At 39.2% G+C, this 16481-nt stretch overlaps 1 protein-coding gene across 4 annotated transcripts in view; it reads left to right on the top strand.

Annotated features, from left to right (window-relative positions):
- LOC121387770 (probable serine/threonine-protein kinase kinX) overlaps nucleotides 1–16481 on the top strand; it is a 33586-nt gene that overhangs the window by 7935 nt on the left and 9170 nt on the right. For 2 of the 4 annotated variants that reach the window (XR_005959876.1, XM_041518973.1), the window contains exons 5-14: nucleotides 2265–2311; nucleotides 3550–3646; nucleotides 5878–5976; nucleotides 6630–6676; nucleotides 7593–7689; nucleotides 9878–9976; nucleotides 11204–11250; nucleotides 11583–11679; nucleotides 14277–14323; nucleotides 15909–15999. Coding sequence is in view for 3 of the 4 variants with exons in the window: in XM_041518973.1 (XP_041374907.1) it covers nucleotides 2265–2311; nucleotides 3550–3646; nucleotides 5878–5976; nucleotides 6630–6676; nucleotides 7593–7689; nucleotides 9878–9976; nucleotides 11204–11250; nucleotides 11583–11679; nucleotides 14277–14323; nucleotides 15909–15999 (768 nt within the window). In the remaining variant the exon portion in view is untranslated. The remainder of the gene's footprint in view (nucleotides 1–2264; nucleotides 2312–3549; nucleotides 3647–5877; nucleotides 5977–6629; nucleotides 6677–7592; nucleotides 7690–9877; nucleotides 9977–11203; nucleotides 11251–11582; nucleotides 11680–14276; nucleotides 14324–15908; nucleotides 16000–16481) is intronic. The other 2 variants (XM_041518975.1, XM_041518974.1) reach the window with 2 other exon arrangements.

The following is a 16481-nucleotide window of genomic DNA, read 5'->3' on the forward strand; positions in this document are numbered from 1 at the left end:
TATATAATAGTGAATTAGTTGATTTTTTATTTTATTATTTTAATTATTTTAGCTTGTATTGAAAGTGAATAAGATGTTCTGGAACTGCAATCGAATTCATCCCAATAAAAACTTATGGAAATTAGCAATACTGAATCCTTTTAATATGACAAAAATTGAGCACCATTTTATTTCTCTAAAAAAGTTAATGTGTGTTTACTCGTTTCAATCTTTGTTAATGGAACGCAACATATTAAAATGTTTATTTTATCGATAGATTCATCACACAGGTCATGAAGGCCGTATTTTGGGAGGTTACAGTTTTTATGGTCCCAGCAAAAATATTTGCGGTGCAGGTTCAGTGCAGGATCTGAACGGGGTTCGGTGTAACAGACTCGAGCACTGTGATTGGCCGAAATATCTTACGGTGTCATTGGGATTACCATGAGAGTACAAGATTTGGAAACACTGATTTAAAAAAAAAAAAAAAAAAAAATAGAAGAAAGAAATAAGCCGCGGTATGCAAATTGGAAAACGGTCCATCGAACCGTGGGCCTAAAACTGCAATTAATCGTACCATCCCTAGCGAGCATAATAGATTTTTTTTTTTATTCCTACTGTATGATTTTAACAATATCGAAATCTATATATTTCAAGCTTAAGATTGTAAACTTTATACTTACGGTAACTATAATTCCAGTTGGCTATTTCTCGATATTGAAATGACGTCTAAATATATGATATGGTGTCTTTTTTAATGAAAATTGTGCATGACCCTATTACATAATAAGCTAGCACATAACCTTTCTGTTTTCAGAACGTAGGACAACTTTCTGTTTAAAATTGCTAATGAAATGTTTTTGTTTCATGACTGAATTGAATGCATCTTTCAGTTGTGGAGCGTTGCCGATAGAAACTTATGCAGCCATGTTTGTTTGTTTACTAGTAAATTTATTTACATGTCATTGAATTTACTCTGATGACCTCATTAATTTACAATTTATAGGGCTTGAACTTAAGAATTTGTCTCCCACATATGTCATCTGCCATTGAAACCCATGTTAAATTGCTCAACTTCAAATGAAGATTGCCAATATAACGGGCCTCACTACACAGATACCATCTGCCATTGAAACCCATGTTAAATTGCTCAACTTCAATGAAGATTGCCAATATAACGGGTTCTTGTTGGCACTAACAACATACACCATTGTGAACATACATTATATAAGCATTTATTTTCACTCCAAACTTGAGAACATTTCCATCTCAGTTTTTTGCTATATGACCGCATCTGGCTATAATACCAGTCCGAACAGGTGGCTCATTAACCAATTCACTCCGGCTGTCTCTTGTGCTATACACCCATGTCCCAAAAGGTCAATGAACAAAATTACAAAATAGCATGGGCAAAATACAGCCAGAAGGCTTACCATTAAACATACACATTGTTTTAATTCTTCACCATTTCCTAGAAGTGAATATGTGAACCATAAATTGTGTCACAATTAGGAACTACAGTGGACCGTGATGAATGAACTCTCACCCAGAAGTGATCTATGTAGTGGGACCTTAAAAACAAAATTATTATGAGTGAAATGGCCCACTGATGGCAATTTAAAGCCTGCCCATGGCAGTTTAAAATAAAAAAAATACTTTTGAAGCCCTCTGCATTGCGATTGATTTGCGATTAAAACATTTCATGCTATCTATATAAAAATAGATGTAGGCACCATCTGGCTCCTAGATGGAAATGTTAATGTAGAGGGCTGCTGAAAGGTTATTTTGCTGTTTGTAGACATGTTTTACATGCATTAATGTTATATACTGGCAGATAATGTACATCAGGTGTAAACATTTTGCAATCGTTGGGGAGCTTTACCGACGACACAAAAATAATGCTACTGACCTATGGCAATTTATATCTCGATGACAGCAATTGCCATGCTGTCGTTAAGTTTGAGCTCTGAATTTGCAGATTTGTAAATATTTTAAAGTATACATCATCTAAAAATATCGCAGGTACGCTAGCTGTTACATGATAAATATACAGTGGAATCTCGTTGGGTCGAACTCGGAAGGGTCAAATACATCGCAACGCTTGAACCAAAAACGAAGTCACGAGTTACACTTACACGATATTGACCGAACGGTTAGGTCGAACTACCCGATGGGTCGAACACGTTTTCAAACATGTACGGGGTTCAAGCCAACGGGATTCAACTGTATATATATATATAATATAATATATATATATGACTTACTTTCCACTTGTTTGTTTACAGCTTTTACACAGCCCTATCACAGCAGAGAATGAACCAGTACAAGAGAGGTGAGTCCATTTTAAAAATACAATAACTGTTACTAAGTCGTCAAGAAATACAATAATTATTGTGTGTACTACACCCTTGTTCTTACACACTTAGCTTCTTTCGTCGAATACAGCATATTACTATTCATATTATTCATATAGTTGAAGATATACGGGGAATATAACCAGTATGATACACGTGTGTCATAATGATTTCACGTACACAACGAATGACGTAATTTTGGGAAACAACGTCATAACTTAATGCAGCCTCCCCAGTCTTAGCTCTGTGTAATCACTTACCAAAATGTTTACACATGATGTCATTTTGTGGTCTCCTTCTAGTTACATTTGAAATGTTTTGACATGGTCCTTGTTATTCATAAAAATAATATTATCGATAATATGGATAATAAAGAAATCGTACTAATTTTATGAAACTCGTGTCAGGATTCATGTATTACCCTCACTCTCATTCGGGCAATACAGGAATTCTGACACTTGTTTCATAAATTCAGTATGACACACAAGTTTGTATAATAATCTCAATTTATTACCTCAGCAGTCGCTTATAACAGGGAAAATATTTTTCATATTTTCTCTGGGGAAATATTCTGCATTAGTTTAATGTATCTTCTCTGGGGAAATATTCTGCATTGGTTTAATGTATGCTACTATTGGGCGATTTAACACCAACAAACCAATCACCTTGTTGGTACTAAATATGACTTCATCACGATTTGGCAAAGCACACAAAATGACTTCATGTAGTTTAAAGCGTTTGTGCCTTCCTGTTTTCAGTGTTAAGCTTGTAATAAAATGGGAGTTTAATGCAATTCATTATAATTTTTTATTTGTTTACAGAATATATAGAAGTTTGGTTTTTGAAAGTTATCTGTGAACCGTGATTAAAATAGAAAGTTAAAGCAATACCCAGAACAGTGTAAAGTGGTTTACATTGTTTCTATATACATGGACGTGTAGCCAAAAATAAAGGCTTTAAAAAAAAACAAATAGCTGGGGTAATAAATAGAATAACAATCTCGGTACCAGTTATTATGAAATTTATAAAGCTCGTGATAAGTGAAAATTATTTCACTTGGTACATAAATTTGATAATAACTGGTAACTTATTTATTATCCTCTATATATTTTGATAATATTTGTCATTTGTGTGTATTGTAGAAATCTTTAATAAAAATAGAGCTTTTATTACTCTGCTACATTACTCTGTTAATTGATTATTATTGCATTTATAGACCACCTCCAGAATGTGAGCGAGGTTTCATCAAACAGATGGACAGCCTTCAAGATCTCCATGACGCTTACGATGCATTCTTGAGTGGCAAAGACGAGGTGGGTCATCTCGAATGTGTAACAAACGCCATGATGTTAAATAATAATTATCAGTTTCAGTGAAGAATGTTAACATTGTCACCAATGGGAATTGATCTTGTGTGAAACAACCGCGATCTGTAACTTTGACAGATCTCTGATATAAAAGCTATTATGTGTATTGCTTGCTGGAAAACTGATGGGGGAGGGATGTAGGTCAGTAGAGGGGTGCTTGCTGGAGGTCTGATGGGGAGTATGTAGGGGAGTGCTTGCTGGAGGTCTGATAGGGAGGGATGTAGGTCAGTAGGGGAGTGCTTGCCGGAGGTCTGATAGGGAGGGATGTAGGTCAGTAGGGGAGTGCTTGCTGGAGGTCTGATGGGGAGGATGTAGGGGAGTGCTTGCTGGAGGTCTGATAGGGAGGGATGTAGGTCAGTAGAGGAGTGCTTGCCGGAGGTCTGATGGGGAGGATGTAGGTCAGTAGGGGAGTGCTTGCTGGAGGTCTGATAGGGAGGGATGTAGGTCAGTAGGGGAGTGCTTGCTGGAGGTCTGATGGGGAGGATGTAGGTCAGTAGGGGAGTGCTTGCTGGAGGTCTGATAGGGAGGGATGTAGGTCAGTAGGGGAGTGCTTGCTGGAGGTCTGATGGGGAGGATGTAGGTCAGTAGGGGAGTGCTTGCTGGATGTCTGATAGGGAGGGATGTAGGTCAGTAGGGGAGTGCTTGCTGGAGGTCTGATGGGGAGGATGTAGGGGAGTGCTTGCTGGAGGTCTGATGGGGAGGATGTAGGGGAGTGCTTGCTGGAGGTCTGATAGAGGAGGGATGTAGGTCAGTAGGGGAGTGCTTGCTGGAGATCTGATAAGGGAAGGATGTAGGTCAGTAGGGGAGTGCTTGCTGGAGATCTGATAAGGGAAGGATGTAGGTCAGTAGGGGAGTGCTTGCTGGAGGTCTGATAAGGGAATGATGTAGGTCAGTAGGGGAGTGCTTGCTGGAGATCTGATAGGGAGGGATGTAGGTCAGTAGGGAGTGCTTGCTGGAGATCTGATAAGGGAAGGATGTAGGTCAGTAGGGGAGTGCTTGCTGGAGGTCTGATAAGGGAAGGATGTAGGTCAGTAGGGGAGTGCTTGCTGGAGATCTGATAGGGAGGGATGTAGGTCAGTAGGGAGTGCTTGCTGGAGATCTGATAGGGAGGGATGTAGGTCAGTAGGGAGTGCTTGCTGGAGATCTGATAAGGGAAGGATGTAGGTCAGTAGGGGAGTGCTTGCTGGAGATCTGATAAGGGAAGGATGTAGGTCAGTAGGGGAGTGCTTGCTGGAGATCTGATAAGGGAAGGATGTAGGTCAGTAGGGGAGTGCTTGCTGGAGATCTGTTAAGGGAAGGATGTAGGTCAGTAGGGGAGTGCTTGCTGGAGATCTGATAAGGGAAGGATGTAGGTCAGTAGGGGAGTGCTTGCTGGAGATCTGATAAGGGAAGGATGTAGGTCAGTAGGGAGTGCTTGCTGGAGATCTGATAAGGGAAGGATGTAGGTCACTAGGGAGTGCTTGCTGGAGATCTGATAAGGGAAGGATGTAGGTCAGTAGGGGAGTGCTTGCTGGAGATCTGATAAGGGAAGGATGTAGGTCAGTAGGGGAGTGCTTGCTGGAGGTCTGATAGAGGAGGGATGTTGGTCAGTGGGGGAGTATTTGCTAGAGGACTGATAGGGGAAGGATTTAGGGTCAGGTCTCACAACACAGATGTCATCTGCCATTGAAATCCATGTTAAATTGGCCAACTTCAAATGAAGGTTGCCAAAAGAACGGGTTCTCGTTGGCACTAACAACATACACCATTGCGAACATACATTATATAAGCATTTATTTTCACTCCAAAATTGGGAACATTTCCATCTCAGTTTTTTGCTATATGACCGCATCTGGCTGTAGTACCATTCCGAACATTAACCGATTTACTCCGGCTGTCTCTTGCGCTATACACCCATGTCCCAAAAGGTCAATGCACAATATTACAAAATAACATGGGCAAAATACAGTGAATATGTGAACCATAACTTGTGTCACAATTAGGAACTAAGTGGACCATGATGAATGACCTCTCACCCGGAAGTGATCTGTGTAGTGAGACCTCAGTGGGGGAGTGATTGCTAGAGGACTGATAGGGAAGGGATGTAGGTCAGTGGGGGAGTGCTTGGTCCTCTTGCAATGTGGTGAGGTGTTTCTAGCTAAAACTTAGTTTCTTGTCTCTGTTACCATGGTTTTCAGGTGAAGGTCACAGAGTCTGTGGAGGAAGTTATGCCTCCATTACCTGAACAACCTGAGGAAGTGAAAACAACACCCAAGAATCCTTATAAGAGAATATTTGTAAGACATATTTACAGTCTATCAGATTTAGTCGTGATGATAACCCACTCCCTAGATTTAGTTCCCCCTCGTCTGTCTCCCCCTCCCCCCTGTACCTCGCTCTCTGTCTCTCTCTCTTTGTCTCTCTCGCTCTCTCTCTCTCAATCTCTCAATCTCTCTCTGTCTCTCTGTATCTGTCTCTCTCTCTCTCTCTCTCTCTCTCTCTCTCTCTCTCTCTCTCTCTCTCTCTCTCTCTCTCTCTCTCTCTCTCTCTCTCTCTGTCTCTCATGAGTATGTGTTTGTAGGTCTGTATATACGAGCATAATAAATTATTTTTATTCCTACTATGGACTCAAATGACCTGATTAATTTACATGTAATTTGCACAGTTGTTAATTTTTTAAAGTATGTCATCTGAAAAATATCACCTTAGGTCTCACTACACAGATGTCATGTGCCACTGAATCCCATTTAAATTGCCCAACTTCAAATGAAGATTACCAATACAAAATAACATGGGCAGTATACAGCTAGTAGGCTTACCATTAAACATACATATTGTTTTAATTCTTCACCATTTCCTAGAAGTGAATATATGAACCGTAACTTGCGTTACAGTCAGGAACTATAGTGGACCGTGATGAATGACTTACTGTTCACTGGTTTGTTTACAGCTATTACACAGCCCTATCACAGCGGAGAATAAACCAGTACAAGAGAGGTGAGTCCATTTTAAAAATACAATAACTGTTACTAAGTCATCAGAAAATGCTATAATTATTGTGTGTAGTACACCCTTGTTTTTAAAACAGTCATAGGCTGTCAGTTTATTTGTTTGTTTAATGACACCACTAGAGCACGTTGATTTATTAACCATCGTCTATTGGATGTCAAACATTTGGTAATTTTGACATATGGTCTTCGAGAGGAAACCCGCTACATTTTTCCATTAGTAGCAAGGGATCTTTTATATTCACAGTCTATAGACAGGATAGCACATACCCCAGTTTTTGAAAAACCAGTCATTGTGCACCGGCTGGAGTGAGAAATATAGCCCAATGGGCCCACTGATGAGGATCGATCCCAGACCGACCGTGCATCAAGCGAGTGCTTTGCCACTGGGCTACGTCCTACCTCCACAGGTTGTCAAATGCCATGCAAGTTGGTGCAGTAGGTTCGAATTCTGTTAATGGACACTTTGTGTTTTTAAATATTACACATCTTGGCATGTTGGGTTGAAATAGTAGAGCATCTTACTATATATAATATTTGTGAATTGTGTGTATTGTAGAAATCCTTAATAAAAACAAACCAAACCAAACACAGAGCATTTTATCAACAAAACATATAAAATTTACAAACAATGACCTTTTTTTTTCTTTTCTTTCTTTCTTTCTTTCTTTCTTTCTTTCGTTTTTCTTTCTTTCTTTCTTTCTTTTTTTCTTTTTTTTTCTTTCTTTCTTTCGTTTTTTCTTCTTTTTCTTTCTTTCTTTCTTTCTTTCTTTCGTTTTTTCTTTCTTTCTTTCTTTCTTTCTTTCTTTTTCTTCCCCCTCCCCACCCCCTTGCTGCTTCCAAAATTACCAGATCTACTTGTATTGTTAGATTAACTGATTAACTGATTATGATTACATTTACAGACCACCTCCAGAAAGCGAGCGAGGTTTCATCAAACCGACGGACAGCCTTCAAGATCTCCATGACGTTTACAGTGGGTTTTTGAGTGGCAAAGATGAGGTGGGTTATCTCAAATGGGTAACAAATGTTGTCATGGTCTTGACTAATAATTATCAGTTTTATTATTGAAGAATGTTAACATTGTCATCGATGGGAATTGAGTTTGTGTGAGACAACCGACATGTAATAGCTGGAAGCTTTGACAGATCTGTGAAATAAAAACTGTATATTACTGGTTAACAACTTTCTTTGTTATAGCTGGAAACCATCCTGATCTTTCTGCATGTCCAGTTTTCTAGTATACTACCTGAAAACTATTCCTTGTCACAGAAATCTACTTTAAAAAAACAAATTCTGCATTTTTTAATTTATATGTGTCATTTTTAGTCCCCTCCCAGACCAGCCTCAAGGGACGATAGGTTCTATCTCTGTCTATCCATTTGTCTGTCTGTCTGTCTGTTTGTCTGTCAGTCCCACATGCATATAATCAATCACTGTAAATAGTGAATGCAGGATAAAGCTCTGAATTTGTTGGGGGGAGCTAGCCAGAGGTCTGATGGGGGAGGGATGTAGGGTCAGTGGGGGAGTGCTTGCTGGAGGTCTGATAGGATATAGGGTTAGTGGTGGAGTGCTTGCTGGAGGTCTGATAGGATATAGGGTTAGTGGTGAAGTGCTTGCAGGATGTCTGATAGGATATAGGGTCAATAGGAGAGAGCTTGCTGGAGGTCTGGTAGGGGAGGAATGTAGGTCAGTGGGGGAGTGCTTGCTGGAGGTCTGATGGGGTAGGGATGTAGGTCAGTGGGGGAGTGCTTGCTGGATGTCTGATAGGATATAGGGTTAGTGGTGGAGTGCTTGCAGGATGTCTGATAGGATATAGGGTTAGTGGTGAAGTGCTTGCTGGAGGTCTGATAGGATATAGGGTTAGTGGTGAAGTGCTTGCAGGATGTCTGATAGGATATAGGGTCGATAAGAGAGAGCTTGCTGGAGGTCTGGTAGGGGAGGAATGTAGGTCAGTGGGGGAGTGCTTGCTGGAGGTCTAATGGGTTAGGGATATAGGTCAGTGGGGGAGTGCTTGCTGGATGTCTGATAGGATATAGGGTTAGTGGTGAAGTGCTTGCAGGATGTCTGATAGGATATAGGATTAGTGGTGGAGTGCTTGCAGGATGTCTGATAGGATATAGGGTTAGTGGTGAAGTGCTTGCAGGATGTCTGATAGGATATAGGGTTAGTGGTGAAGTGCTTGCAGGATGTCTGATAGGATATAGGGTTAGTGGTGAAGTGCTTGCAGGATGTCTGATAGGATATAGGGTTAGTGGTGGAGTGCTTGCAGTATGTCTGATAGGATATAGGGTTAGTGGTGGAGTGCTTGCAGTATGTGTGATAGGATATAGGGTCGATAGGAGAGAGCTTGCTGGAGGTCTGGTAGGGGAGGAATGTAGGTCAGTGGGGGAGTGCTTGCTGGAGGTCTGATGGGTTAGGGATGTAGGTCAGTGGGGGAGTGCTTGCTGGATGTCTGATAGGATATAGGGTTAGTGGTGAAGTGCTTGCAGGATGTCTGATAGGATATAGGGTTAGTGGTGAAGTGCTTGCAGGATGTCTGATAGGATATAGGGTTAGTGGTGAAGTGCTTGCAGGATGTCTGATAGGATATAGGGTTAGTGGTGGAGTGCTTGCAGTATGTCTGATAGGATATAGGGTTAGTGGTGGAGTGCTTGCAGTATGTGTGATAGGATATAGGGTTAGTGGTGGAGTGCTTGTAGTATGTGTGATAGGATATAGGGTCGATAGGAGAGAGCTTGCTGGAGGTCTGGTAGGGGAGGAATGTAGGTCAGTGGGAGGAGTGTTTGCTGGAGGTCTGATAGGGGAGGGATGTAGGTCAGTAGGGGAGTGCTTGCTGGAGGTCTGATGGGGTAGGGATGTAGGACAGAGGGGGAGTGTTTGCTGGAGGTCCCATGAGGGATGTAGGCCAGATAGATAGGTGCTTACTAGAGGTCTGATAGGGGAGGGATGTAGGTCAGTTGGGGAGTGCTTGCTGGAGGTCTGATGGGGGAGGGATGTAGGTCAGTGGGGGAGTGCTTGCTGGAGGTCTCATGAGGAGGAATGTAGGTCAGTGGGGAGTGCTTGCTGGATGTTTCATGAGGAGAGATGTAGGGTCAGTTGGGGGGGGGGGGTGCTTGATATTTCTAACTAAAACATAGTTTCTTGTCTCAAATGTTTTATTTACAGTCTCTGTTGCCATGGTTTTCAGGTGAAGGTCACAGAGTCTGTGGAGGAAGTTAAGCCTCCATTACCTGAACAACCTGAGGAAGTGAAAACAACACCCAAGAATCCTTATAAGAGAATATTTGTAAGACATATTTACAGTCTATCAGATTTAGTCGTGATGATAACCCACTCCCTAGATTTAGTTTCCCCTCCCCTTCGACTGTCTCCACCATCTGCCCACCCACCCCACCCTCTGTCTCTCTGTCTCTCTCTCTCTCTCTGTCTCTCTCTGTCTGTCTCTCTCTCTCTCTCTCTCTCTCTCTCTCTCTCTCTCTCTCTCTCTCTCTCTCTCTCTCTCTCTCTCTCTCTCTCTCTCTCTCTCTCTCTCTCTCTCTCTCTCTCTCATATATAAGTATGTGTTTGTAGGTTTGTATATGTGAGCACAATATATTATTTTTATTCCTACTATATGATTTTGACAATATCAAAATTCATGACAGTGTTGTAATCTATGTATTCCAAGCTTAATGTGATGACTTTCTTGTTTTTTGTAAACTTTATTCTTAATTATAATTCCAGTTGGCTATTTCTTGATATTCAAATGACGTCTAAATATATGACATAAGGTCTTTATGAATGAAAATTGTGCATGACCCTATTACATAATAAGCTAGCACATAACCTTTCTGTTTTCAGAACGTAGGACAACTTTCTGTTTAAAATTGCTAATGAAATGTTTTTGTTTCATGACTGGATTGAATGCATCCATCAATTGTGGAACATTGCCGATAGAAAATTATGCAGCCATGTTTGTTTTGTTACTAGTACGCTTACTTACATGTCATTGAACATACTTCTATGACCTGCTTAATTTACATCTAATTTGCACAGTGCAAGACATAGCCCAGTGGTAAAGTGCTCGCTTGATGTACAGTCGGTTTGAGATCAATCCCTGTCAGTGGGCCCATTGGGCTATTTCTTGCTCCAGCCAGTGCACCACAACTGGTACATCAAAGGCCGTGGTACCGTATGTGCTATCCTGTTTATGGGATGGTGCATATAAAAGATCCCTTGCTTGTGATCGAAAAGAGTAGCCCATGAATTGGTGACAGTGGGTTTCCTCTCTCAACATCTGTGTGGTTGTTAACCATATGTCTAATGCCATATAACTGTAAATAAAATGTGTTGAGTGCGTCGCTAAATAAAACATTTTCTTTCTTCTTTCCTGGTTACTTCCATCCTTTCTTTAAATTTGCACAGTTGTATATTTTTAAAAGTATATGTCAACTAAACAGGTATGCTACCTGTTACATGATAAATATATATAAATAATATATATATGACTTACTTTCCACTGGTTTGTTTACAGCTATTACACAGCCCTATCACAGTGAAGAATGAACCAACACAAGAAAGGTGAGTCCATTTAAAAAATATGTTAACTTTCACCATAAGCATACGAGATGGGGAGGGGACAGTGGGGGCAATGCACTCCCAGTCCTGGAAAAAATCCTATAATTCGGACAAAAACAATAGAGAAATTTGGGCTAAATGAACTGGCCTTGACACTTTTCACCATGTATTTTCATCATTCTTTCTTTATTCTTTCTTTCTGTCTTTCTCTTTGTTCTTCCCCCCTACCCCCCTTGCCCCTTCAAAAATTACCAGATCTACCCTGTAAGTTATTACTATATCTACTTGTGTAGCTAGATTACTCTGTGTAAACTGATGGTTATTACATTTTATAGACCACCTCCAGAATGCGAGCGAGGTTTCATCAAACAGATGAATGGCCTTCAAGATCTCCATAACACTTATGATGCATTCTTGAGTGGCAAAGACGAGGTGGGTTATATCAAATGTGTAACAAAAAATGATGATGAGCCTAATTCACTAAACTCTCACAACTTTGTGATCTCACAGTGCAATCCTAAAAGACTTGCTAAGAGAATGTTTTGTTGTCTAACAAAGCCTAATTAAGAGACCTTTGTGAATTAGGCTCCAGTTTTATTGAAGAATGTTAACATTGTTACTGATGGGAACTGATTTTGTGTGAGACAACCGACAGATCTGTGAAATAAAAACTGTATTGCTGGTTTACCAGATCCTGTTATACAGCTGAAAACCATCGAGATCTTTCTTAATGTCCGAATTCTTATAAGAGGGAGGCAGGACATAACCCAGTGGTAAAATCCTCTCTTGGTGCACTGTCGGTTTGGGATCGATCCCCGTCAGTGGGCCCATTGGGCTATTTCTCGCTCCAGCCAGTGCACAACGACTGGTACATCAAAGGCTGTGGTATATACAATCCTGTCTATGGGATGGTGCATATAAAAGATCCCTTGCTGTTAATTGAAAAGAGTAGACAATGAAATGGCTACAGCAGGTTTCTTCCCTCAATATCTGTGTGGTCCTTAACCATATGTCCGACGCCATATAACCATAAATGAAATGTGTTGTGTGCGTTATTAAGTAAAAACATTTCCTTCTTTCCTTAGAAGAGAATATTTGTAATAAATATTAGTCTAAGAGAATATTTGTAATAAATATTTAGTCTATCAGATTTAGTCATCATTAATGATAAACCCACTCCCTAGATTTAATCTCCCCACACCACCTTTCTCTGTCTCTGTCTCTGTCGCTGTCTCTCTGTCTCTCTCTCTCTCTCTCTCTCTCTCTCTCTCTCTCTCTCTCTCTCTCTCTCTCCTCTCTCTCCCCTCTCTCTCTCTCTCTCCCCTCCTCTCTCCCCTCCCTCTCTCCCTCTCTCTCTCTCTCTCTCTCTCTCTCTCTCTCTCTCTCTCTCTCTCTCTCTCTCTCTCGTCTCTCTCTCTCTCTCTCTCTCTCTCTCTCTCTCTCTCTCTCTCTCTCTGTGTCTCTCTCTGTTTAGTGAATTAGGCCTCTGGTATGGGCATTTTTCAAACGTGACGTTACACATAGGCTCCCTAAATACAGAAGATCAATAGTAGTGCTAATCATTGACATAATCTGCAGACACTGTATGGTGTTCTCATGAGCACTAGTGGGTAGCAGACCACAGTTATTTGTGAATCTTCAGCTGAGATTTATGCATACCAGCCCATGGCATCCTAAATGCCCACCTATGGTTTAAAAATAAAGAAACATACGGGTATTTTTAGTCTCAAGGAAGTTACAAAAAGTGTCATAATCATAAAGAGGACTTATTTTAAATATTTTTAGTTAAATATTTGTGTTACTTTCATCATAATGTGTCCTGACTGCATGATTTTGGGTGCATTTTTGACAATGTTCTCACCAATACAAACCACACCCAAGCGGGTGTTGGCGGTTATCACACATATATTTATGAAAACTTTGCTCATCAAACCTTGTAACAAAAAACCTCATTTGAATAAAGCTTTTGCTATTAATTTTTTGACAAAATCAGCTTGTTTGAAAATTACCCAAAATGATCGTGCCCCACTTTTATCACAAGGAAAACCTGGTGTATGAATACCAAGCCTCATTACAGCTAAACCATTTGCACTGCTGGTGACAAACCAATTCTCCTTTTTCAAAATAACTCATTGGCTATCACTAAGCTTAAGAATTTACTTCCTATTCCAAATAATTAGCCTTCGAACATGGATCTGTGCAAAACCAACGAGAACTCTTTGCGTGCCCGGGTACACAAGGGAGCTAACTGTATACTGCTACCAATGAACACCACAACATCTTATCAACAAGGTTTTATGCCATTCCAACTTCAAGGATACCAGTCGCTCAAAGATGTCCATTTTCTGAGAGCCATAACATCACATTGATGACATTGACAAGGAGATACCGCCAAAAGTGTTTTTCTGAGTGAGACATACGATAATTTTTGCAGTCCAATGATAAGAAAAATTATGTCAAACAGGAGCACATGACTCAAAATGGCTGTGCGCATAAAGCGTGAATAGTATATATGTGCATTTGACAGAACACCTCTGGAATATGGAAAGGACTGGTTACACAATCATTTTCTTAAGTTTTCATCACCAGAATTCTAGTAAATACAATTCTGTATTCATTCATTTGGTGTACAGGGACTTTTTCTGCGAGTATGTATATATATGTATATATATGAGGATAATAAATTGTTTTTGTTCTTACTATACAATATTGACAATACCTGAAAACATAGTGCAGTAATCTATATATCAGGGCCTCGTTCCACGAAGCGATCTTAGTGCTAAGATCGCTTTAAGTACATAAGGTAGTTAAGCACTAAAGGTAGACTTAGCACTAAGACTGCTTCGTGGAACAGGGCCCTGGAGCTTAATACATCATTGTTTGTAAACTTTATATTTAACTATTATTCCGTTTTAGCCATTACTTAATATTCAGATATGAAATGTTTGACATCCAATAGCCGATGATTTTTAAATCATTGTTCTCTAGTGGTGTAGTTAAACAAAAAAACTTTTAACTTTGCTATTCAGGTGATCAACAATGAGACAGAGCCAGAGAAGCCGCTGGAACAAGAAAGGTGAGTCCATTTTAAAAAAAAGGTAAATTTCACGATGTCATAAAAAAATACTGCACCCTTGTTTTTAAAAATGCTTAACCATCTTGGCATCATGGGTGAAAATTAATAGACCATTAAATTACTATATATTGATAATGTTAGTGAGTTGTGTGTTTCATAGAAATCTTTAATAAATTGAAAACCCACCGTTTGTAATATCTTGTGAACAAAACGTGACAACATTTTCAAAAGAATGCCAAGGGGTGTCTGGTATGTGGGTTTTTCCTTCATTTTCTTATCTTTGTGTTTGTTTCTTTTTTTTCTTTTTCCCCTTTCCCCTTCACAAAGTTATTACTACGTGTATCTATATGTACTTGTATAGCTAGATTATTCGCTTTTAACTGATTAGATGTTGTTTGTGTTGAAAGAGAACCAATGAATTGTTATGGCGAAAGCAAGTAGACATTCTGAGATTCTGACTGAGATTGGGGGAGCTGACTGATATTGAGGTGGGAGCTGACTGACATTGAGGGGGAGCTGACTGAGATTGGGGGGAATTTACTGAAATTGGGGGGAGTTGACTGAGATTGAGGGGGGAGCTGACTGAGATTGAGGGGGAGCTGACTGAGATTGAGGGGGAGCTGACTGAGATTGAGAGGGGAGCTGACCGAGATTGGGGGGGGAGCTGACCAAGATGGGGGGAGCTGACCAAGATTGGGGGAGCTGACCGAGATGGGGGAGGTGACCAAGGTTGGGGGAGCTGACAGATCTGGGGGGAGCTGACCGAGATTGAGGGGGGGAGCTGACTGAGATTGAGAAGGGAGCTGACCGAGATTGAGGGGGGGAGACTGAGATTATAATTTTTTTTATTAAGTAATGTACGTTACTTGATTTGGTATGGGTTTAAAACTCGACAATATGTTTTTTAATATATATTTTAACATTATTTATTATAGAGTTATTTAATATACATTTTTAACATTATTTATTATAGAGTTATTTAATATATATTTTAACATTATTTATTAGAGTTATTTAAAATACATTTTAACATTATTTATTATAGAGTTATTTAATATACATTTTAACATTATTTATTATAGTTAATTAATATACATTTTAACATTATTTATTATAGTTATTTAATATACATTTTAAATTTTTTATAGAGTTATTCAATATACATTTTAACATTATTTATTATAGAGTTATTTAATATACATTGTATATTCAATATACATTTTAACATTTATTATAGTTATTTAATATACATTTTATAGTCAATATACATTTTAACATTATTTATTATAGAGTTATTTAATATACATTTTATATTCAATATACATTTTAACATTATTTATTATAGAGTTATTTAATATACATTTTATAGTCAATATACATTTTAACATTATTTATTATAGAGTTATTTAATATACATTTTATATTTAACATACATTTTAACATTATTTATTATAGAGTTATTTAATATACATTTTATATTCAATATACATTTTAACATTATTTATTATAGAGTTATATGCCAATTCATCGGTTTCCTTTTGACACAAACTGACTGTACATGTGTATGTTTTATATGTTGACACAGACCACCTGTAGAATGTTTGAAGAGTTTGATCAAGCAGGCGAACCAACTCAATGAGGCATTTAATGCATTTTTCAAAACCATCTACAACAAGGTGGGTACCATTGGCATGCTTCCATCAGAGAACTGTTCAAGCACACCTGTCATGGGCACAGCCTCTGACTTCGCCAGAGAGTTCTGTCCATGACGGGGAATGTGGACCCACCCTCGAATGTGTAATTTAAAGGCCATCATGATCTTGAATAATACATGTAATTATTAATTTTATTGATAAATGTTAACATTGTCAAAGATGGGAATTGATCTTGTGTGAGACAACCAACATTAGTCTATGAGCAAGGACCCAAAATTTGACCAATTGGTAGCACCTGGCGGGAAAAAGGAAATGTTTTATTTAACAATGCACCCAACACATTTTATTTACAGTTATATGGCGTCAGACATATGGTTATGGACCACACAGACACTGAGAGAGAAAACCCGCTGTTGCCACTTCATTACCTACTCTTTTTTATTAGCAGCAAGGAATCTTTTATATGCACCATCCCACAGACAGGGTAGTACATACCACGGCCT

This window comes from Gigantopelta aegis, chromosome 13 (assembly GCF_016097555.1).
Source record: "Gigantopelta aegis isolate Gae_Host chromosome 13, Gae_host_genome, whole genome shotgun sequence".
Taxonomy (NCBI): Eukaryota; Metazoa; Mollusca; class Gastropoda; order Neomphalida; family Peltospiridae; genus Gigantopelta; species Gigantopelta aegis.